This window comes from Centruroides vittatus, unplaced genomic scaffold, assembly GCF_030686945.1.
Source record: "Centruroides vittatus isolate TY-2023 unplaced genomic scaffold, ASM3068694v2 contig_1176, whole genome shotgun sequence".
Taxonomy (NCBI): domain Eukaryota; kingdom Metazoa; phylum Arthropoda; class Arachnida; order Scorpiones; family Buthidae; genus Centruroides; species Centruroides vittatus.
The window spans coordinates 33,151-56,950 of record NW_027120754.1 but is presented as its reverse complement, the minus strand read 5'-3'; the positions used below and the strand labels follow the sequence as shown (position 1 = coordinate 56,950).

At 32.0% G+C, this 23,800-nt stretch overlaps 2 protein-coding genes across 6 annotated transcripts; both read right to left on the bottom strand.

The window, feature by feature from the left end:
* Positions 1-354: 354 nt before the first annotated feature.
* On the bottom strand, positions 355-15,819 carry LOC136982995 (patched domain-containing protein 3-like). Of its 5 annotated transcripts, XM_067279596.1 has the most exons (6): positions 15,610-15,819; positions 14,054-14,192; positions 8,529-9,048; positions 2,812-3,299; positions 2,408-2,740; positions 355-2,336 (listed from the first exon to the last, which is right to left on the bottom strand). In XM_067279596.1, the coding sequence occupies exons 3-6, from the start codon at positions 9,035-9,037 to the stop codon at positions 982-984; spliced, it is 2,685 nt and encodes an 894-aa protein (XP_067135697.1). In that variant the 5' UTR covers positions 9,038-9,048; positions 14,054-14,192; positions 15,610-15,819; the 3' UTR covers positions 355-981. The 5 variants fall into 5 exon arrangements, with proteins under 5 accessions (XP_067135697.1, XP_067135703.1, XP_067135729.1 ...); XM_067279602.1 differs by lacking the exon at positions 14,054-14,192 and having other exon boundaries at positions 15,634-15,819; XM_067279628.1 differs by lacking the exons at positions 14,054-14,192; positions 15,610-15,819 and adding an exon at positions 11,694-11,975.
* A 5,448-nt stretch (positions 15,820-21,267) lies between these two features.
* On the bottom strand, positions 21,268-23,461 carry LOC136982986 (uncharacterized). The gene is made up of 6 exons (XM_067279585.1): positions 23,139-23,461; positions 22,358-23,068; positions 22,174-22,271; positions 21,885-22,084; positions 21,698-21,815; positions 21,268-21,619 (listed from the first exon to the last, which is right to left on the bottom strand). Exons 1-6 carry the CDS (start codon positions 23,410-23,412, stop codon positions 21,437-21,439), a joined length of 1,584 nt encoding a protein of 527 aa, XP_067135686.1. The 5' UTR covers positions 23,413-23,461; the 3' UTR covers positions 21,268-21,436.
* Positions 23,462-23,800: the final 339 nt, after the last annotated feature.

Here is a 23,800-nt window from a genome sequence, read left to right as displayed (position 1 = left end):
ATTTATAAAGTAATTCAAATATTTTTATTGGAATATAACTGGGTTCATTAATAAGACATTATAGTTTATCTTCCAGTTAACAGAATCTGAGATTGAATTCAAATTGAAGCAGCTATGTAATTCTTTGGTTGGGTAGCATGCAGATTATACTGATCCCCCATTTTTGATAGGCTCTGATACAATGGAGACTCTCGGGCCACAGTATTAGATGACCCCCTATAGACAATCGACGATTATAATACTTTCTAAACACAGTACGAATAAATCTATCCTCAATTTAATCTTAACATATTTACATTTATTTGTTTACTTAATACAGTAAATATACGGATGATTAAAAATAAAAAGGATAAATTACATGTTAACGTATTGATATTTTATTTTTCACATTCTATATTTTATATAGAATTTAATACAAACTTTGGTAAATTAGATTTATATATACACTTTGTAACGTATTGAATTACAATACTTCATAAAGACGTAAATACAGGGTGTCCGAAAAGTTACTGTACAGTGAGAAATTTGTAATGATACGTACGGCAGTGCATATGAGACCCGTAAATTGTATGTTCTTTATTTCCACTTCGCAGCGTTTCTGCTTGCTCACGATACTCTAGTGTTTGGAAGACTTATGTGCTGATTGCATAATCTCCCTTGTAATCTGGCCTGCTAGGTCTCCAACCTAATCCCCACCCGGAATTTGGGTCTTTGTAGTACATTTCCGGCATTTTCTGTCGGAAAAACTGCAACATCATACGTAAAACTTCACTTTTATTTAACCTTTTCCACTGTACAGCAATTTCTCGGATAACCAGTATACAGGGTACATTGTTGAACACTGCAACTTTCTTTATTATAAAATGTCTTTTATACGAATACTTACTAATACTTGTTTATACAATAAATAATAATACAGTAAGCAAGACGCTGAAAATTTTATACTTTTACATTTTCCATATAAAAGATTCTGGACTACTGCTACGTTTCGGAGATTCGTAACATTTTATTTCTATTTTTATCAATTTCGCATTCATTCGTTATCAAATTTCTCACTTCTTTACTCTCGATTTCGCTTTTTACATTGTTTTTAGATTTTTTACTGAATACGAAAGTACTAAAATTCTCCCAAACGTTCAAAAATACTGGAAGAACAAATAAGCCATGAAGTAACGAAAAGAACATGGCAAGTGAAATAATTTTAAATAAAATAACAAAGGAATACGAAGGTCCAAAGCCGAGAACAACTACACCAAGAACGGTCGAAAGACATCCTTGAAAAATTGGATGCCCTGCACATTCCAGAGCTATTTTGATTTTCTTATTCGAATCTTTCGTCTTTGCAGTAAGAAATGCATAAGAAATATGAGCAGCATAATCCACCGATAATCCGGTTGACATGATCAGTATCAACATAGATACTGTGTCCAAACTAACACTCCAAAGTGACATGTAACCAATAACACCGACCTGTATCGATATTATTGTTATTGCGACACAAATAGCACATACAATATGAGGTATGAATGCAAAAAACATCACTGTTATCAAGGCTGCTGCAATGCATAATGTTTGTATGGTAGTTTCTCTAATATTAACATGCTGGTTTAGTATAGTAAACCAATAGTTGTGAACGTAAACTGGATACTTACAAGAATCAGCAATATTCCATAATCTAATGAGCAACTTTTTCTCCACGCTAGCATCTTTAATGTCTTTGCTGACAACTAAAAATCTAGATGCTACTATCTGAGTATAATTTTCATTGAAAATTATATCTTTTTTGTATCTATGAGAAGAGGGAAACTTTAGAAAAATATTACGAAGTGCATCAATGAAATCTTCAGGATTTGTCATGTCATATCCTCGATACGATAGCCACAACTTGGAGTCATTTAAAGAAAGGATGTAATATTTTAACCAAGAATCGACCATATTAATTCCTCCCATGTAAGGATCTGCGGCGAATTTATTAACTATTTCAGTAACATCCTTCTGCACTCCAGGATCAGAATAATCTAAAGTTTGGTTTATGACTATTTGTATGCCGTGAGGATACTGTACAAAGTATTCATAATGCTTTCTTGTAAAATTTACTGCGTAAGAGCTGTAAGGAAAACCTTTCACGTAATCAAAACCTTCCTTGAGATATCTTAAGCAGAAGATTCCTCCAAATATGTAAACCACAAAAATAACTATTACAAGGACTTTTGCACTTGATTTTGTTAAAATTTCACCAATGGTATCTCTGTATATCTTTGTAAATATATCATTATTGCTTACTTTTGGATTCTTATTGACCAATCCAACTCTAATTAGTTGATATAATTTATTTTCTGAAAGAGGAAATACTGATTAGGAATATTGCATTATACAATTGTCTATCAATAGTCATTATTATACTTACTGTAAATCTTCTCAAAATTCACCTTTATGAATAAAAATGAATGCAACATTTTCTTTTCTCTGATGCCACTGAGTGCCATTATTCCTCCAAATAAGGTAACTTCCAGTAAATATGCAAAAATAACAGATAAGCTCGCATAGAGGGAATAGATCCGAATTACTCTGTAAGGAGTAGTCATTCCAATACAGAAAGATAAGAAATTTGTCAATGAAGTAATAGTAATGGATACTGCAGCTTCTGAATAAGTATCACTCATCCTCTTTTTTACACTGTCGTTGATATTCGTACGCCTCCAAGCAGCAAGAAGTACAAAGGAATCGTCTAGACCAACACCTGGAAATGAATACAATTTAATAATTTCCAGTGATTTTTCATAAATATGCTATTATATATTTAAATCTTACCTATCAGAAGAAATATCACAGATATATTTAAATCTATATATTCAGCTCCACACAGTAAAAGAAAACCAAATCCAGCCAATCCACCAAGAACAGGACAAATGCATCCGGCGATACCTATGAAAGGTTTGCTAGTCACCCAGTCCTTGGTCATAGAAGCAATTATAGCAAATGTTGTCATTAATGGTGCAGCCATTAAAATATACGGCATGACGAGTTTTGTGACTTTGTGAAATTCCCAATCAAAAGTATTTCCTACAAATTTGTAGAAATTTAAATATTGAGAATTTAAACGAGAAACTGTCCCTAAGAATTTTTCTTCCCATTTTACTGCCAGTTTGTTTGATGTTTCTGAATTATATTTCAATACGTACAACAACCGGATAGCTTTAATATCTTCAATATAATAATCCTCATCCACAGTCACTCCCCCAAAATTCATAATAGAGAAGATTGGAATCTTTGATGCTTCTTTTACTTCAAATGGAAATCTTTGGGAAAGAAAAGAATAATTTTTATAATTAAATATTGTACAGAATAATTAGAATGAAATATATTTTAAAAAGTAATTGAATTATATTTCTTGAAAGAATTTCTAAATACTGAAATGTGAACTTGGAGAACGATGCTATAACCGATGTTAATTTGTACGCATCTTCTTTTACGGAGCATTTCTGAAACGTAATTCTTGAGTGTATTACAATTGTATCAATACTATAATATGTTTAATTTCAATTTACACTTTCTCGAGTGATACCAGCAGCTATATGGAAGAAATGAATTTTATTCATTATAGCTGGACTCTCAATAAAATTGTTCATCAGAAGCAAAACAGCGGGATCTGAGCTATCTTGATAAATCAATGATCAGGATCTGATTTGAAACTGGACGTATTTCATGGAGAATGCTTACCTTGCCACGATCTAACACATACCATCCCTACCTCGTACGAATTATTAATTTTCTTTTTCTATTTGCATGTATTCAGAAAAATTAGAGCTAAAGAAGTGACAATTATAAAATAATAGCAAAGAATGCTCAGGAAGAGATTTTCGTTATATGTTTCCCTCAAGTTGACAGAAAGTAATTATGCAAAATTTGGTGAAAATCAGCCAAAGGGTTTGGCAATTTGTGAGGGATGCAATCAGGGGAAGGAGTGAGGGTCCTAATTTCAAGGTAGCATTTTTTGGAGGATTGTAGAGAGTAACTTTAGGGAATTTGGTCCGGATAGGTCTAAATGTTTTGGGAGTTTGTAGAGGAAAAAATTCATCAGGAGGGAGTGAGTGATCCAAGTTTTCAGGTAGCTTATGTATAGTATGTCGGAAAGAAAATGCTTTCTAATAGTGAAATAATATAAATCGGTTCAGTATATTCTGAGATTACCTCCAACGAACAAACAAACGTGCTCGCTTTATAAATTAGTATAGAAACAAAAGACTAATCCTTATTTTTAAGTAATGATATAGTAAGATTAATACTAAAACAACGAACACATAAAAATACTATAAGCCTAGGTACAAAAGTCCAGTTTCATATAAGGAAAGTAAATTCGCACTTTATAGTTGTATCTGATAACCTAAGAGTATTATTATAAGAAACAAATGACCAGGACAATATAAACAAAGCATATACACAACTAACCGAACTGCACGAATGAAAACCGAAACTGAATAAATAAGTTTAAAAAAGCCCGCCAGGTAGCAAAGAGAATTGACCTCGAATCAAGGTCTATAAACACAAGGTCAGGACATCAATGTCTTGTATGGAGCCATCATATTGGGTCCTTAGTTTCAAGGTCACTGTTTAGATTTCATGCTATGTACAGTACATGCAGTAAACTGCATATTCCTTCGAGTTCGAACCACAGAGTTTTTTTTATAATTTCAAATGGAGTATCTTTTCATTGTTTATTTCATAATGAAATGATTATTAAGCAACATATATGAAGTTAAAGCAACATATATGAAGTTAAAGAAAAATATGAAGTTATAAAAGCAAAAGTAATTATAAAATATGCACTAAATTTCAGTTGAATTTTTCTTATTGGATATATTCAAGCAATCTTGAATGACTGTGTTTCCTGCTAGAGAAAAACTCAACTAGAAGAGGAAAATAATTTAGTCTTCTAAGCAAGTATTATTTATTTATTAAAACATTTATTATTATATTACAAATCTCACACAGCAGAAATCTTACACCTCTGGCTGAATTTTTTAAAAAAACATTTTTAAAAAAAATGGATAACGAGAAATTGAACTAATTGAGATTTTAAAAAATAATAATAACCAAATTCGCACTAGAAACACCGTACACACAATCTCACAGGACCCAACATGGCGACTGCCACGATGCATAACGATATCGTGTCCAGACTTTGTGTTTATAGAACTTGCTCGAAGGGAGCAAGCAGACAAATACCTTGGTAAAAACACTGTCTCGTGCATTTTCCTTTTTCAATATGAAAATAGTATATAGCCTATGTTCTTCTGAAGAGAATAAGCTTTCGAACAGGAAAAAAAATTAAAAATCGGTTCAGTAAATTCTGAGATTACCTCTAACATTCTCGCTTTATATACTAGTATATAAATAGATACAGATTATGATAAAAACGATGAATTCGATATTTATTATGGGTTCAAGATGTTTTTTTTTTTAACTTTCCCCCCTATGTGCACTAAGAGGGCCTCATTCTAGCAAGCCCATTATGAGTTCGACAAGGCCCACAAAGGAGCGGCCGGGTGGTGAGGGACGGGGGCCGACATATCCAGACGGACCACCTTCCGAAAAATTCCTGGGGATTCCTTCACCTGTCCGAATTCGATCTCGGGTCCCCCAGAGGGGCAGGCTGCCACCTTGACCGCTCGGCCTGTAGGGTTTAAGAGGTTGTAATAAGTTTTATTATTACAAAAACATCACCACTTGTCTTCTGCAGAGGTTACAGTCTTTAACTATATTCATGGATTTGTGTGTATAATGTATACATATATGATGCCCAGATAATCGCTTATTGAGCAAAAATAAGTAGTGCGTAATATCCTTACAAGTGAACACCAGAATGTTGTGGGTTTTTTTGTCCAACGCGGTATGGACGATTTTCAAACAGTTACACAGCGTTACAGATGAATGATCACATCTAATATGCTGATGTCATTCTCCTTCATTATAAGTCAGTACGCAGGAGATGGCTTTTTTAGAACGTTCCCTACTGACACTGTAATAGTAAATGTTCCAGATACAGGACTTGCATAAAAATATGATGCAATAAGTGTCAAAGAAGTTGGGACAGGTCGTATCGTAAACCTGCCAAATCGTAAAATATATTCGGTCCGGTTTATACAGGTTTTACTATAGCTTACTTTCTCTATTGCCTTTCTCCTTGCACTTGTAAAGCATTTTAAATCTAACAAAATTAAATTCAGTTATTGTTTTTCTCGGACATTGCAAACACGTGAGAAGCGACAAAATTTTGAAAGCGGGTCACAAATACGCTTTCCGATTGGCTGAATTAAACCGAAAGCCATTACAAGAGACGTCACAAGACATACTTTCGTTACCGATTTCTTTTGTTTTGTTATAAATACTACGATGTGTTTTGTGAATTCGAAAATATCGTATGTTTCCTGATAACTTTACAACGTCGTAGAGCCTGACGTTGGTGAGCACGGCCTTGACTGACGAGCCGGATACTAAAGGAGATACTGTAAAAACTATGGTGTTACAACTTGTTTACTCCCGCAGATTTCTAAAAGAAACATTTTTTAGGATGATTCCAACAGGTGTTCACTGTAAATTACTGAAAGCCATATTGTAATAGTAAAAAAAAGCACAAATATCGTTCACTGGACGTGTTACTACGATACTTAGAATTATCTAAGTAAAATCAATGGCTTTAAATATAAACAATGACTTACACTACTTGACATTTATACTCATTTCATTGTTTGCTAAAGCTATTGCGTTATTATTTGAGAAATGAAGAGTTTTATTGTAATATGACAACCTAAAAATAGTATAATCTTAATTGTAGTTTCTGTTACGAAAGTAACTTTTCTATTCATTTTTCAATAAACAAATCTATCTAAATATAATTTATGTGTATTCTTTTATGAGTTTGTGCTGAACATATACACTTACGCAAGCTGTAATAGGCTATATCACGAGCTTTAAGTAAAATGGGTCGTGACCTTCCGATTATGAAAGACTTCCTCTTCTTTTCATACACAACTTTTTGAAAATATTATATAACTTTTATCAATCAATTTAAAAAAAACAAATACATTCCTGCCGTCTTTCATTTTTAATAATATAGTTAATATTATTTATTATTTTCTTTCTGGTTTCTTAATATATAAGGTGATTTATTGTATAAAAATAAAGTCATTATTTACAATAAATATTGAAATTGTAAAAGTTTCCTTTGACTTAATTGTCAAAATCACGTACAAATCAACAACTTTTGATGATAATTCTTTGATGAATGTTTTGGAAAAAATTTTTATTTGTATTTTATTAATATTTGTAAGATTATAAAGCGTGCGGAGAGACACGCAACACTTGAGCAATCTGCCAAGAGGAGATGCCTCCTAGCAAGATTTCCTGAGAAAATGTCACCTGTTTAGGTGTTAGGCATGCGAAAAACACGGAAAACTCCACGTGACTAGCACGTTGGTGGGATGAGAACCCGTGACCAATTAGCATTCGCTGGCTATTTCATTTATAGTAATGTTATATAATTTAATTGGAAGCTAGTTATGAGAAATTCATTATTGTTGTTTCTAGAGTACATTTCCATGCACATCAGATTACATGTAGCGCCATCGTGTATTGGAAAAAATTTAACTAAATATAATTCTTACTAAAAAGGATATAATTCTAAAAAAATATACATTATATTCACTGAATTACTGCGACAATGATACAGCACGAAATAGATGCTCCATTGCGCCATTATTGCGACAGGTAGCACATAGTACTTGCCTGCGTGGAGTGCCATTGTACTTTTCCTGTTAGCAACAGAGTCTTGCCGGTTAAGTATGTAACTCCGTTGGGGGGAAATTTTTGAACTGAAATAACGTGACTTGCGGTACACATCAGAAGATTTTATATAGTTGATCTTGGCCTCCTGCTCTTAAGCTTTCCACATTTGGATTCAGCTTTTATCTATCTATCTTCTTTCTAGAGATTAAGGAAGGACAAACAAATAGTCAGGGAAAGGCAGTGGGAATTTCTAGGTCTACAAATTGCAGGTGATAATTTTTCTATAAACGCAATATTTACAAAAATATACTTCTCACGTAGTGAATACAATGTTTCCAAAATATAACACTCGACTAAACCAAACTTTGATCACAATAAGCGAATTCTATTGTATTTATAATAATAAATATAGTGAAATAGAGAACACATTACAGCAAAACTAAGCAGTTGTCACAAAATAGAAGTGAATGGATATATTAATTAATTTATTAAAATATTTATACTTGATATTGCTTTACGTATCATTATCAGTAATTATATTTTAGACTAGACAAGGCTCTCGAATTTATGGAGTAATTGGAGGAAGGTGTGTATTCATAATAGTCAAAAGGCCATATTAAACGTATCTTAATAACATAGTTTCGATGTATAGTACAGAATCTATTAAATGTTATTGTAATATATAAGTATTAATAAAATATTATTATGAAGTTGTGTGTATAAAAAACAAATGCATCACTTACTTGATAGGAAATTTTTTGCGTTTTATTGCTTCAGTTTTCCCGGACAATAACGTAATCAAATTGTCAAGACATTTTCCACTATAAGCTCTCAAACACAAGTCCCTATATCTTATCGTTTGATTCTGGTAAGTTATGCTGATATTTTCAATTATTTTGTTAACATTTGCAATTTCGTCGATGATATATTCTCTTAGCATTGATCCTCCATCTTTAGCTTCTATTAATAATAGGCCCATCCTACCAAATCGCATCATTCTAGTGATATCAAAGTCGTTTTCGTCAATAGGAAACAAGGTCTCGGCCACTCTCCTTTCGTCTCTAGCTCTTCCATTAACGGGACAATACAAATATTCGGCATCCTTTGTAAATTCCAGTTTACTAAATCCTGCGGAGAGTATCCCAACGACGATCAAAGGAACGAAAATAAAGAGTAAGGGGTGCTTTCCTATGTGCCATCCTAATTTCCTATAATTTGACGATATGAATCTATTGATGTAATCATACTCCATCGTAGACTAATCTGTAATTTAAAAATTTAAGAAATTAATTCATAAGAACTCGATATTAAATCAATCTTCATTGACTATTGTTTTGTAATTTAATATTAAAATATTTATAACTTTATTGATTAATGAAATAATTTAATAACTTCTTACATTCAAAAATATTTTCGTTAACAATTAGTTAATGCCAAGACTTTGCCTTTCATTTCATTTATACGATACTTTTCTGGTATAATTACTATTTCAACCTGTAGGAAAACACAGAATTCCCAAACGTAATTGCTATCACATTCATTGGTTTGTCAGAATTTTTTTATATACGAGTACATTAATTCTTAAAATTAATGACGTACTGTACCTTGAGACACAGGCTAGACACGCACCACCAAAAACTCATCTGCATAAACTTTCTGCAGCTCTTGACACTTATTCTCCTTTTAAACACTACGTCACAACTGATAAAGATAGCCTATCAACCATCTCCACGGATAAAAACAAGACAGAACAACACTTTTTTCACTTATATACAACTTACGTTTATAAACAATTACGTGAGGATAGAACAGTACGTTTTCATTGTGCACAGCGGTATCCAATGTGACGGATGTATTATTCAAGTATAAGAATTGTGACACAATATACTGGAAACGTCAGTTAAACACCGAGGTTAAAGTTAGACACGTAAAATACTTCATACGTACAGTACAATACGTACTTGCATATGCGCGTACGTAAATTTGATTTAAAAAAAAAAGAGTATTACGTAGAAATTTGAAAGATAATAAATGACAAACAGGAAAATGGAATTAAAAAATCCATCAGTAATAAAAACGGAAACTAAATGATGCAATTCCTACATGGCTCGTTTCCAAATATGAAATTGCCTGTCCAGATCTGTATCTTGAAAGGAAAACTACTTATTTTAATGTCTTTATACGCTGGTTAAAGGTCGTCTAATTAAAAACATGTTTTCGGTTTTGATTATTTTTCTTCTATAAATTATCAAGAAAAAACAACATATTTAATCTTTAAAAATTAGACATCGTTAACAAGAAAAACATATTTTTTACTTACAAATCGCGTGACTCGAGTATTATCTATCTACATTTCGACAAAATGACGCAAGTTTCCGACCCCTATCATAAGGGGCACAATACGACTATTATTACATGGTATGCTAATAATAGTATCTCTAATGATATGACAATTGTAGTATGCCTCTAAAAAACAATGACGTATCTAATGAGTCGAAAGCCTTCCCGCTATTTTACTAGAGCCTTTTCCAAAAATTCCTGAAGATTTTTAATGTAACTGGTGCCAAGGTTCCTCTTGACAGGTAGACTGACTTTGTCGAGAGCCTCAATACAAAATTAATCCTCCAATTCAACAGAGCTGCCTGTTATTTACGTTAACGTCTACAATAGGCAATCTCAAGTAATAATCAATTTCTGGGCCTTGCAACGAAAGATCGAGGAAAGTATGGCGATCGGTCAAAAAATGACCCCCACCTCAAGATTTCTACAGTTTTATACCCAGGGGATCTTGAAACGTCGATAAACAATTTCACGCCTTTTTTTTTGCTGTATGTATAGATGTTATTGTGTGTGGGAGGGAATGATTTTGTTTATCCTCTATGAAACTTAATAATTGCTGTGCTTTTTGTCGAAATTTTCTGAAATTCTGCAGGAAGGATTGAGTATTAAGAGGATTTAGGCTGTTAAATTTTGGCAGTTAAAGGTCGAGGGGTGGGGAAGATAAACGGGGTCATGTCAGGGTCGAACTTAATGACGATTTTACTCATTTACAATTTTTTATAAAAACCCATTCCTACCTTCAAAATGAAGCTTTTTGTCGTTTTATAATAATTAAAAATATAAAAAGTGTTTAATAATAAAATATCGTAACAGATGGCGTCACCAAATGTTGCCGGGAAAGTTAAGCAACTCGTTGCTGGATTTTTAAAACATATTTTTCATTTTTGGCGTTTATTATAATACTATCTGTGAAGTGTTTTGTGGCCACTTTCTCATTAACTTCTTACGATTCAGTATTATTGATATTATGAAAAGCTGTTTGGCTTGATCAACTATCGACAGTGTAAAAAATATACTTAATCTAGTTTTAACTTTGTATATATGTTTAACCGATAACCTGATAGTTATTTTTACTTTCCCTACTGTTATATTTAACAGAAATAAAGTATGGCAATCGGTCAAAAATAATCCCCAAGATTATTACATTTTTTGCTTTTCTTTGAAACATCGAGAATGTAAAAAGTTGTGTATTTTTTTCTGTATGTTTGAATACTATTGTAGGGAGCGGGATTATACTCATTCTCTTTGAGGCTTAATAACTCGACTAAAATTTCTGAAATTTTGCAGAGAGGTTTGAAGTATTAGTAAAAAGTAAATCTATATGTTATTCATATTAATATTTTATTGGTTTTACATAAATTCAGAGAAATTGGCTATTTATAACAATGTGGAATACCTCCTATCACAAAGAGTTTGGCAGATCAGACAATTTGTAAATAACGTTTGACATATGTAACCATAGTGTTACCATTCTCTGATTCTACAATCAGAGAATCAGAGGTTTATGTAATGTTAATATTAAACTCTATTCTACTAATTTATGCTAAATTAATTAAATTTAAACTTACTATTTATAAGCTTTATGTATATTTGAGACGAAGCGTTAGCAAAACCTCTTCTATGTGTCTTACAGAATTTCCCATTATTTACGAGGCGAAATCAAAAAATGGAGTCCATGACTGTTTTTGAGATATAATAAAGTCAGAGTGGCATGAAAAGGTCCAAGTAAGTCCCCTTCTAATTGTTTCACATCTGTTGAGACAAGACAAGTGACATGTAATATTTGGCCATGCATTTAGCTAATATGATGCCTGGTCTGTTACAAGTGAGCAAACTTGAGAGTTTTACAATTTGGCAAATGGATCATTAAAGACCTGCATAACAGTTGTGGAACTTGTCTTTACTAATTCGTAAACTCTTAACAGTATGGGTTGTAGTAACTGGCTCTCCTGTTAACCTGTGCAGAGAGATGTTTTTCATCCAAATCTATCATTACATCACGCAATTCACATTTTAAAATACTATCGTCACGCATTGTTCCATTGTCTTTAACTATTGGTCATTAGAACTGTACCTTGGGACATTTCAAAGAATATTCAGACATATTTTTATTTTTGTGAGAACATTAATTCTTACGAAATATATCTGCTGACATAATTAGACACATGTACGTAAAACCGGTTGTAGTTTATGGTATAAAATATAAGAATGAGTTTCTGACAAAATAATTCAATAATAATAATTCAATAATTTCAATAATAATTCTGACAATATATTTATTTTAATATAATTTATGATAAGAAACAAATTAAAATGTAATATGTTATTTTTTTAATCAATTTTAACGACTTTAGGTTTTTATTTATAATCTTAATAAACAAGTGATTGCTTAAGAGAAGTAAATTGATTCTGAAGTAAGTGAATTTTAGAATATATATCCTTCATTCCTCTTTATGAGGTTTAATAAGGGGACATAATAATCCGAAAGAAAAACTGATGAGAGACATATAGTGTAGAAGAGGACTGAGTGAAGGACATAAAGTCCGAAATGCGTTTCCTTCACAATCACTATAGCCTGTATATCTATCCCAGTTTTGTTCCCGTGTGATTAGTCCTCTTATGAAATCATACGCTTAAATCTATAAAACAAGAGGTAATCAAATACAAATAAAAAAATTCAGCAACGAGTTGCTTAACTTTCATTTAAAACTGCGTGTGTAACTCCATCTCTTACGATATTTTATAATTAAACACTTTTTATATTTTTAATTATTATAAAATGGCAAAAAGCTTAATTTTGAGGATAGGGATGGATTTTATTAAAAATTGTAAATGAGTAAGATCGTCATTAAGTCCGACCCTACTCGAGATACGACACACGACCCTCTTTATCTCTTCACCCCTCGACCTCTCTAACTACGAAAATTTAAATAGCATCGATCCCCCAATACACAAATTTTAGAAAATTTCCACAAATATGAAGCCAATTAATCTATTATTAAATTTCTAGGTTCAATTTTCTAAATAAATTCTAAATAAGTTTAAATTTTTATTTCGTTAAACTCCTTATCTGTGAAATCAATCGTTCATTGCTGCTTATCAACCATCCCAAGACAGAAAGCAGATACTTCCTTAAATTTTACTTCCTATTTACTGTTTTATAATATATATTTTCCTAATTTTAAATAATTTATAATATAACTATATATGAATTTTAAAAATAAAACTGAATAATTTATAAATAATTTTATATTTTGTAACTTATAAAATTAACAACTAGAAAATAAATAAGAAAATAAATACCTTGAATATAATTATAACTTGTAATTAATATAAGTGATATAATAAAACTTTTTAGTTAAAAAATTAATTAAATGCTCTCTTACACTGAAGATTATTCAATGGTTTGTACGAATTTCACTGCCAGTGTCAATGAACTTCAGAGCTGTGTTAAGAAAGTATCTCTAGTCTTGAAATATATATACGCACATACACATATCAATGTCTTGTTTATACTTGTATTAATAATAATATACTGTAAACAATACTTATTTGGTGTTTCAAAACGACAACCACGTCTTCTCGGAGTATAAATTCTTTTAAAAACAAATATTAAGCATTTTTTATTTAACTTTCTTTTTATCATATTTTTCTTTGTTCTCAAATTTTGAAACCCAAACTTCATCTTCTAATTAAGAAGGCTGAAGCTTTGAGTTTTAATGATGTTTTTTAGGGGGTTGGCCCCACATTTACGTCCTCCTCACTTCTAAACGTGTTATCTAAGAAAACGAAATCCAAGTGAAAGAAATTTCTAATAAAAGTTGGCCTTTAAACGATCCAGTTGTTAAGTACAATCAACAGAGAAAGTTAAACTTGACACTTACGCTCAAAGAGAGAATAAACCTAATGAATTATAATCAATTGTTACCTGTTTGAATGGATTTTATGAACCGTTTTCAAGTAAATTCCCAAGCCTTGGTGGCGTTAACCTGTTAGTGGTCTCAAGAGTGGAAAGACTACTTTTGCAATCAACTTCTCTTATTTAAAAAAAAAGCAGGTGGCATGTCCTTGAATTCTTAAATTAAAATCTTAGGAAAGGATTTTAATAGATAAGTGAAAGGTATATTATATTGATAGTAATATTCAGTGGTGAAGCCTGTTATTACGAAATGGGAAAAAGAATTTTGTAATTATCGTTATATTATTAGGAGATGAGGTTTTGTTTTAGATTTTTCTTTAACATTTACTGCTTATAAAAATATAATGGCACGTCCCTTTAAAGTATAAAGGGCGATAAATCTGAGGAGTAGCGAGTGAAAGATTAGAAGGGACACACGGTTCAGGTGTTGTTAGAAAGTAAATCATTAAAGAAAATTGTTAAAACAAAATTAAACGCTAAAAGTCTGTATTTTCATCACCGATGCACATCAATAATATAGATATTTAACGGTAAATACGTGTATATTGCTATAAATTAATTAAATGCCCTCTTAAGTTGAGGATTATATTATATTATATCATATTTACATTAATGTTTATGCCCTACCTTATCCTGAAACGAGGACTGAGACCGAAATCCTGTGGAATAATTTGGCCTCTAGCAATAACACGTGTTGTCACCAATGTCGACTGTAATTTGCATCATTTCTTTTTATTTCGGCGTAATAAATAAATCTGATAAGAAACTAAGTTATATTGTCTTATTCGGAAAGATTTCGTCATTTCAGCTAATCACTTTTATCGAGAGAATAAGAAAAATTTAACTTTTTAACATATTATATTTAAATAAAAATTTTAAACTAGAAATTAGGTTAATTTTATTCGATTTTACACCCGTAATTATTTATTCTATTCGCCATAACACATATTTTACTAGGGACAAATCCATTAGAATGATTCAATCACCCCTTTTTGATACTCTTTAATCTTAAAATACAGTGGAAAAAGCCAAAAGCAGCTACAAAAATAAACAAATAAAATTATTTTACTCTTCGAGAATTAATTTTCATCTCCGTTGGGGCACGCTACACTTAGACAATCTGGTAGTTTTCTGTCACGTGTTACCAAAAAAATAACCTTAACGAGTCGAATTGTCTCTATCGCCTCCCTCTAAATCTATTTGTGATAATACCAGATTGAATTTAATAATGCCTCAATACGTTAATTTACTTATTTGTTTTTCGTTTTTTAAAGAGTTTATAATAAGTATTTAAAGACGATATAAATACACATAAGGAAAATTGAGAAACGTGAAAGTATTTTATTCACTCCGACAGAAGAACTGGTATTTCAAGGTCGAAACCCTTTCTTTGTTTACCACTAATTAAGAAATAAATAACTATTTTAAACATTTCTTAAACTTTTTACACTAAAATACATTTAGTAACAAATTTTTAATTGTTTTACCTTATTTTCAGTTAAATTAATTAATTAATATATCGATTTAAATTCAAAATAATAAATAGGTACGAAGCTAAAACTTACTTTCTCTAGTTACGAAGCTCTTACCTCGATAATCAGTCCAGCTTGAAATTCCTTTTTGAAATTTTAAAATCGTTATAACGAGGTTTCGTGAGATATTTTAATAAGTATATTTTATATTAATCCTTATGCCAGACCTTCACCTCAACCGACTGTATACTGACATCATATTCCTGTTGTAAGCCACGTGAGGGCTTATGTCACGTGTCGTAAACTTTCCAGTTTAAACTATAAAAACGAAAATATACAATACCTTTACATATACGTCATTATAGAACGTGGTACGCGCGCTCACTACCGCATACAACGTTCTATTTTATTTTATTTTTTTATTTATTTATATCTGTGTCAATTGTGCTTATAAAACGTAAACCAGAAATGTAATTGTGTCTTATGAAGTTTATATATTTTACATTCTGTAATTTCACTCTGTACTGTTATTAATTATTGACTTTTTTTTACATTATTAATAATTGTTATTCTGTGTAAAAAGATATACTCCTGATTACATAAAATGTGAAATCCTAATGTAAACTTCCGTAAAAATTTAGAACACCTATATAAATAAATATGCTAAATTTCATAATCTCAACACAGAACAATAGAATAATTAACTTGTTGGCTATAAAGTGGGTCTAATATAGTAAGATAAACGAGCCAATGACGTAGTTCGTTTTATTTAAAACGGTAATTTTATTAGCCTGCTTACCCGCTGTATTAAAACTGCTCAACTATTGGTGATTATTACGCTTAAATTTAATATAGCTTAAAATATTAATTTTATGTATGAAGGTGCCTGGCAAGCGCGTTTTCTTTTGCTCTTCACAATTATCGTTTAAAAATAAAATCATAATAGAAATTTGAATAATTATATTACCTCATGCTTAAGCTCTTTGCTCTCTTTAATATTATGTAAGTTTTTTTGTCATTTTGTAATAATTAAAAATATAAAATGTTTTAAAATAAAATTTCGCAACAGATGGCGCCACACATAATTTTAAGTTCACCCGGGAAAGTTATGCAACTCGTTGCTGCAGTTCTGTTGTAATGAAGTGTAAAATGGCATCAAATTGACGTCGTAGTTTTTCATTAACTTCAGATTTTAATAGCATTAAAAATAATGCATGCTTGTTCAATAGTTAATTATTGAAATGAAATTTTTGCAATACTTTTCAACCATTATCCAACCCGTAACGCTGTCGCGCATACCCATACCCAAAATTACCTAACGCGTGTCTTCGATCAACACTCTTAATTGTACTAATAATACACAGTACACGTACTGAACGTTACGATATTTTGTTAGTTACGTCTATAACATGGAAAGCAGTATAGTTCATTATGCAACTCTACGGAAAAAATAAATAAATCATTGTTACCAAACGGTTAATATCCTAGTATTATGTAACGTTTTTGTAAACAATCCCACTCTATCATAATACCTCGTAATCCACATGCACTACAACAATGCTATTAGGTAATTATACATGTAATGTCTTCCGGGACGTCTTTTAAAGAATAACTGGCCCCTATTCTGGCGTTACACAGTTGGAGAAAACCCGGAAAACTCCACCTGTCCTGGTGAGGCGCCAACTTACGACCGAAGTTCTAGTGTTCAGGGAATGGAACCGCTTGGCCACTGATGGGCCCTTAGTCCAATCAAGAATAAGGTATTAATGAGATTTTTTTCTTATTTTTTTCAATAAGAACTTAGTGTACGAACTCTTTTCGTATTGTTAATGTTATGCCCGCCTGTTGTGATGCTGACACAGTTACTTACGAAGGTTTCTTAGAGTTATAAGGAAAGTCATTCATTAGTCTAAACACAAACAAGGACACTGAAGGCCAACATGAAGTTCCTTGTTTTTGAGAAGAGTCGCAACTTTATGACGTAAACCGCATCATAATATCATCACGTGGCCCGCTACTGGGATCAAATAGGTATTTAATTATATCATCGATTATTTAATATTTAATTTACACAATAAATATTAATTAAATTATTTATTTAATTTGAGTATAATATTCTTCAAAGAGAAGAAATTCTTTCAAAATTAAATAAATTTGTGAGAGCGTGAAACAAGAAAGCAAAATTACAATCAAGCCGGAAATAACTGAGGAGAAACTTCATGTCCGAGGAAATTTTTTTTTTTTCTTTTTTTGTAAATCTCTATGTTTTGAGTTCTCCTGAACTCGGAAATGTCAAAAAATGAGGAGAAAAATTTTTTTGTGTTTGTATTTGTATTGATGTCTATTTTCCTTAATAACTCAGAATGAGGTAAAGATTAAGAAATGAAATTTGGCACAGTAGCTCGTGTATAAGGGGCATTAATGCTATTAAATTTTGATGGTTAAAGGTCGAGGCGTGGGAAAATACAGGAAGTTACGTGGCATATCTCGAGTGGGGTCGGGCTTAATGAAGATTTTTCTTTTTATTATCATTTACAATTGTTCATAAAACTAATTTCTACCTTTAAAATTAAGGTTTTTGCCATTTTATAATATTTAATAATATAAAAGTTATTTTTAACAAAATCTCTTAACAGATAGCACCACAGACAATTTCAACTTTGTACTAGTATATCTTTAGTGTTTTTCACCAGATAAGTTACGCAACTCGTTGCTGAATTTTTTTTAAACAGTATTACAATTGTATTATAAAGCATCGGTTAACAAACGGACATGGAAAAATTAATTTTGGATTTTATCTAACGTAAGTACATCTTTGCCTACGCGCATTATAAGAAAATTTTCAAACAACACGAGACTTCAGCATGTTTAAATAATGTGTTCAACACACTCCCCTTCAATCTGCAAACATTTCTGCAAATTAAATATGGTTTCTTTGAGTTCGATGAAGCATTTGAGTTTAGCCTCTGTTTAGCTAAAGAGTTTAGCTAGGAGTTTAGCTAAAACTCCTGGTAAGTGATTTGAGGATGCTCCAGATTATAAATCTGTCAAGTGGTAATTCTCATATTAAAAAATGTATTTTTTAATTAATAAAATATTATATTAATTAACTAATTTTTTAAATATTTATTTTATTATATCAATCTTATTTTTTAAAGTGTTTATCCTATTAAACTTATTACAAATTAATATTTTTGTTCATTGACACTAGAGGGAGGCACGTTTCTTTATAGTTTATTTTACTTCCTCATTTGTTATACACGTCACACGGGAAAGTATTAAAATGATGTCAAATTTGACCTTGAGTTTTTTGCAAATATCGATTTTTCCAGTCCCTGAACCCAAGAAAAGTAAAACAAATAAAGGGAAAAAATTCCCTTTGTTTGGGTGTATGTTGGCGTCTATTTCGTTTAATATCTCAGAAAGGGGTAAAGATTAAGAAACGAAATTTGGCACGGTAAGGGGGCATTAATGCTATTAAACCTATTAAATTTTGGTAGTTGAAAGTCGAGAGGGTGGGGAGATAGAGGGGGTCAGGTGACATATCGCTAGTCAGATATAATGAAGATTTTTCTCGTTATTGGCATTTACATTATTTTAAAAAGGTCAACTTTACCATTAAAATTAAATGATCTTTTGCCTTTTTATAATAATTGACCTCCTGTTCGAGTGCTGAGAAAGTCGAGGAAGAGTCCTTGCCAGCTTTTATTGCTATAGTGTGGTAGTGATATTTCCATGTTGAATTGTGTATCAGTCTTTTCTATTCATACAGATAATCTCATGTTCGTGTTATGCAAAAATTTCAGAGTTAAATGGTTTTCACATTTAGAAAAAATAGACAAAAATTATTTTAATATAGTCATTTCGTTAAAAAATGTTAAGCTTTGTAGGATTCAAAATTAATCTGAGAATATCTTAGAAAGTTACTATCGTTATCATCCTACCCTTTTTCTTCTAACAGAAGAGGTCGAGTCTTTACATGCTCTCCAAATTATCCCATTTTAAGCTAACTCATTTAACTGTTACTGCATTAAATCTTTCTTCAGTTTTTGGCTTTCTTCTGAGTTTCTAAATCCCTGATTGTCTGAAGAGTCTGACTAATTTATCTTTTCTTCTTCTAACCACTTGCCAAACTAGTCTATTTTCTACAAGGTTCTTTCAATTACTCTCCTAAACTACCCCTTTTATGCTTTGAATTAATTTTATTAGATAAGGTAATCCCACACACAAATCTAAGCGTCCATTCCTGCTGCCTGCATCCTTTTTATCTGAGATTTATTCATTCCCAAACGTTCAGATTCATAGAACATTGCAGTCCTAACAGCTGTCACATAAAACTTTCCTTTTAATCTAAGTGGTATCTTTTTATCACAAACCACTCCACTTGCATCTGCCATTTTTTCCACCCTAAACTGTACCTATTCTGTTTACAATATCTGTGACTAACTCTTGTCCAATCTCTAATATTGATCCTAAGTACTTAAATTTCTCCATTCTTTACTTCCCTTTCTCCGATAACTAACTTGCATCTCTCTCCTTACCACTAAAGTTAAAATGTATCAGGTCCACCAGTGGCCGAATCGATAAGATCACGGAATACTAATAGTTGACCGCAGATTTGCTCTCACCAACAGACAGGCCACGTGGTTTTTTCGTGTTTTCTTCACATGTCAAACCAACTAGGGGCCAGTTTTCTATAAAATATCACCGGGAGGCACCGTCCTTGACAGACCTCCCAAGGATTGACTTTCCTTATTCCATTAATTCAATTCAAAGTACCTATATGAACTTCGTTTTCCCTTTGCTAATCTTTACTCTTTTACTCTCTAATCTACCTCTAACCCTTTCTATCTCATCTTTGAATTCTTTTATATCTTCACTAACTAGAATTGTATCATACGGAAATAACAGGCACCCTTGACTATATCCCTAAAAGTTCATCTAAGCTATATTTTATGAACTGTCAGCAATATCAAAGAGAATTTCCTGTATCAACTATAGTTTAAATATTTATTTAACGTAGGGCTAATTATATTGAAACAATATTTCAACATCAAAATTGAGTGACATGTTGTATACTATATTGATTTAACCTTGATTGTCTGCATGTCTGCGATCTTAATGATATCAATCGGATTAATTCTTATGCAATCTTTCTTCCTTATTAATACAGTCAAACCTCTGCACAAAGGCCACTGACGGAAACGTAAAAAATATCTGTTTATTTGGAGGCTATTTTGTATGCATTGCACCTTAAAACGTCAAGAAATGCAAAAATGCTTAGGGTTTTCTGTATGTATGGATGCTAATATGTTAGTGTGTGGGAGGGGGCACGATTTTGTTCACCTACTTTGAAGCTTAATAACTCTTATGCCTTTTGTCAAAAATTTCTGAAATTTTGCAGGGAGATTTCTATATTAAGGGGATTGATGCTATTAAGGTCGTGGGAGTGGGGAAATAGACAGGGTGGTGTCTTATATCTCGAGTAGGGTCGTACTTAATGAAGATTTTACTGGTTATCATTTACAATTTTTACACAACTCATCACTACTCTTAAAATTAAGCTTATTGACATTTTATAATAATAAACAATGTAGAAAGTTTTAAAAATAAAATCTCGTGGCAGATGGCGCCACACACAACTTTAACTCTTACCGGGAAAGTTACGTAACTCGTTGCTGAATTTGAATAAATAACGAGTATAAAGATAAGTTTTCACATAAAAACAAACACTGGAAATCAGTTTCATCATTACTGTCAACACATCGATTATCAATTTTTATTATTTATATATTCATCACAGATATATAAAAAAATACAAAGTTTCAAAATAGAATCCAAAAATATCTAAATTCTTCCATATATTGAACATAAAATGAATAAATGTTAAATGTATAAAAATTTCGGAACATGATGTTTATTAATGATGGCTGGAATGATGATAATGATGATGATAGTGACTGGTTTTCTCCTTTCTTATCGGTGGTGGAAGACGTTCTACCTTCTCTATGATGCAACAGGCTATTCTACTACCAGCATTTCCACTCGATATACTGGCTGGAATATCAGGATTGGTACCGAAATCATCAACATCTTCATGAACCTTAAAAATACGTGTTATTTAATTAATCTATGACCCATATTAAATAAATTTATAGCAGAATTATTCATTTCTACCTACCACTAACGATTTCCCTATGATTGAATATGGTCCTTGTAACGAAGCAATTTCGTCAGTTACCACAATATTTGTCACCCCTTGTTCATCGCACGCTATGTTTCCCAAATCACCCACGTGTCTACGTGAATAATTAAATAAATTAACATTTAAAATCGTACTGAAAACGGTTAATTATGATTACAGTTACCTGACAGGTGATTTAGGACCACCATGAGCAACTTCCAACGGATTGTAATGAGGACCGGTTGATTGGCACCCGTTGCTTAAATCTCCATCCCTGTGCACGTGGAAGCCATGAGAATGTTTATCTGATTTGTGATCTCCCGAATCGTGCTGATGAATCTTGAAGCCTTCTAATTGTATGTGAACGTGTAAAGTGCCATTTTCCTGTGCCATTTAAAGTATAAATTATCAATTTTAGCTTGAGTTTTGGCTAAAAAAAAAAAAAAAAAAAAAAAAGTAAATGCTCCACTTACCTTCTGCCATAATCTAATTAGCCCTGTAACATTTTGTTGTTTTTCTTCAGGTATGGCTCTGTTCGATGTTACGTTACAAATGGCAAAATCGAAGTTTACTACAGATTAAAGTTTATGCTATAAGATGTGTTTGTATTATAAAGTACTTTATCGTCTTTTTTTAAAATAAACTTTTAGTACTTACAGCTTTGTGAATGATGGGATTGATTATGATGATGATGATGATAATCATGGTGAGATTCATGGTGATGATGATGATCGTCGTGGCTTACATTATGGACTTCTTTGTGTTGAGAATGGTCGTCGCTGTGCGAATGGTCTGTTTGAGTAGTAGTATCGTGATGGTCAGAATGATGATGATGAGAATTGTCGTGACTACTATGATCGCTATGATCGTCATGATCATCATGCCCTTGATGGTGGTCGCTATGATCGTCATGCCCGTGATGGTGATCACTATGATCGTCATGCCCTTGGTGGTGGTCACTATGATCGTCATGACCGTGAGGATGGTCACTATGATCGTCATGTCCCTTGTGAGAGTCGTCGTGTTCGTGAGAACTATCATTGTGATGATGGCTATCATCATGGTGATCTTCATGACTGTCATGGTGATCTTCACGACTATGAACATCAGATCCATAATGATGAGGTCCATGATAACCATGATGATCGTCATGGTGGTAGTCGTCGTGATGACCTCCATGATGGTCGTGGTGATGATCGTCATGGTGACCTCCGTGGTGATGATCGTCATGGTGACCTCCGTGATGACGATCGTCATGATGATGGTCCTGAAAAGAGCCGTGGTAGGACTTTGAATGATCAGAATGTTCTGCATCAGAATGTTTGAGACCATCTTCATTCATATGATGCATATCTTTTCCTTCATTCTCTACATGATAAACGATTAATAAGTATTGTACATAAAATAAAAATCACTGCAAAGATAACGATTTACTTACTTAGTGGCATTCCGAGAAAATTCTTCAATTTATCATTCACTTCCATCTGAAAAAGATGCAGCTGATGCAGATCATGTTTAACGTTCTTATTCATGTCAGAAACCATGCTCCAAAGAGACGACAGATTCTTTTCCAGATTTTCAATCTGGGTTTTCAAGTCCCCTAATGGATCGAGGTTACTAAGTCCCTTTTCAAGATCAGTAAGAATACCACCTTCACCGAATCCATGACATAAAATTACAATGGTACAGAGGAGGAGAAAGTAGCGATTCATCCTTTTACAGCGCCGACCAAACCGAGAATGAACTGAACGACTAGAGCAGCGCTATACACGTTCTGTGGCTAATCTCCCCTCTATAGGGATAAACAATGTCAAAGGTCAAGCGATAACAGAGACCTTCTTACAACACGCTACTCTCCTATAAGGTCAACAGAAATTCCTTTATTCTATGGTCTTCTAAATTACTTCTATTGCCTCGAAATTTTTATATTAACTATAATTTTTTTCAAGTTATCAGCAGAGATAATCATTTATCTACGTATTTATTCTATACAAAGCCTAAAATAATTATAATAACTGACAGAAAATGAATATTTAATACAAAATTTAATCAAAATAATAATGTTTTAAGGTAATACTTATAAATTTTTTTACTTATATC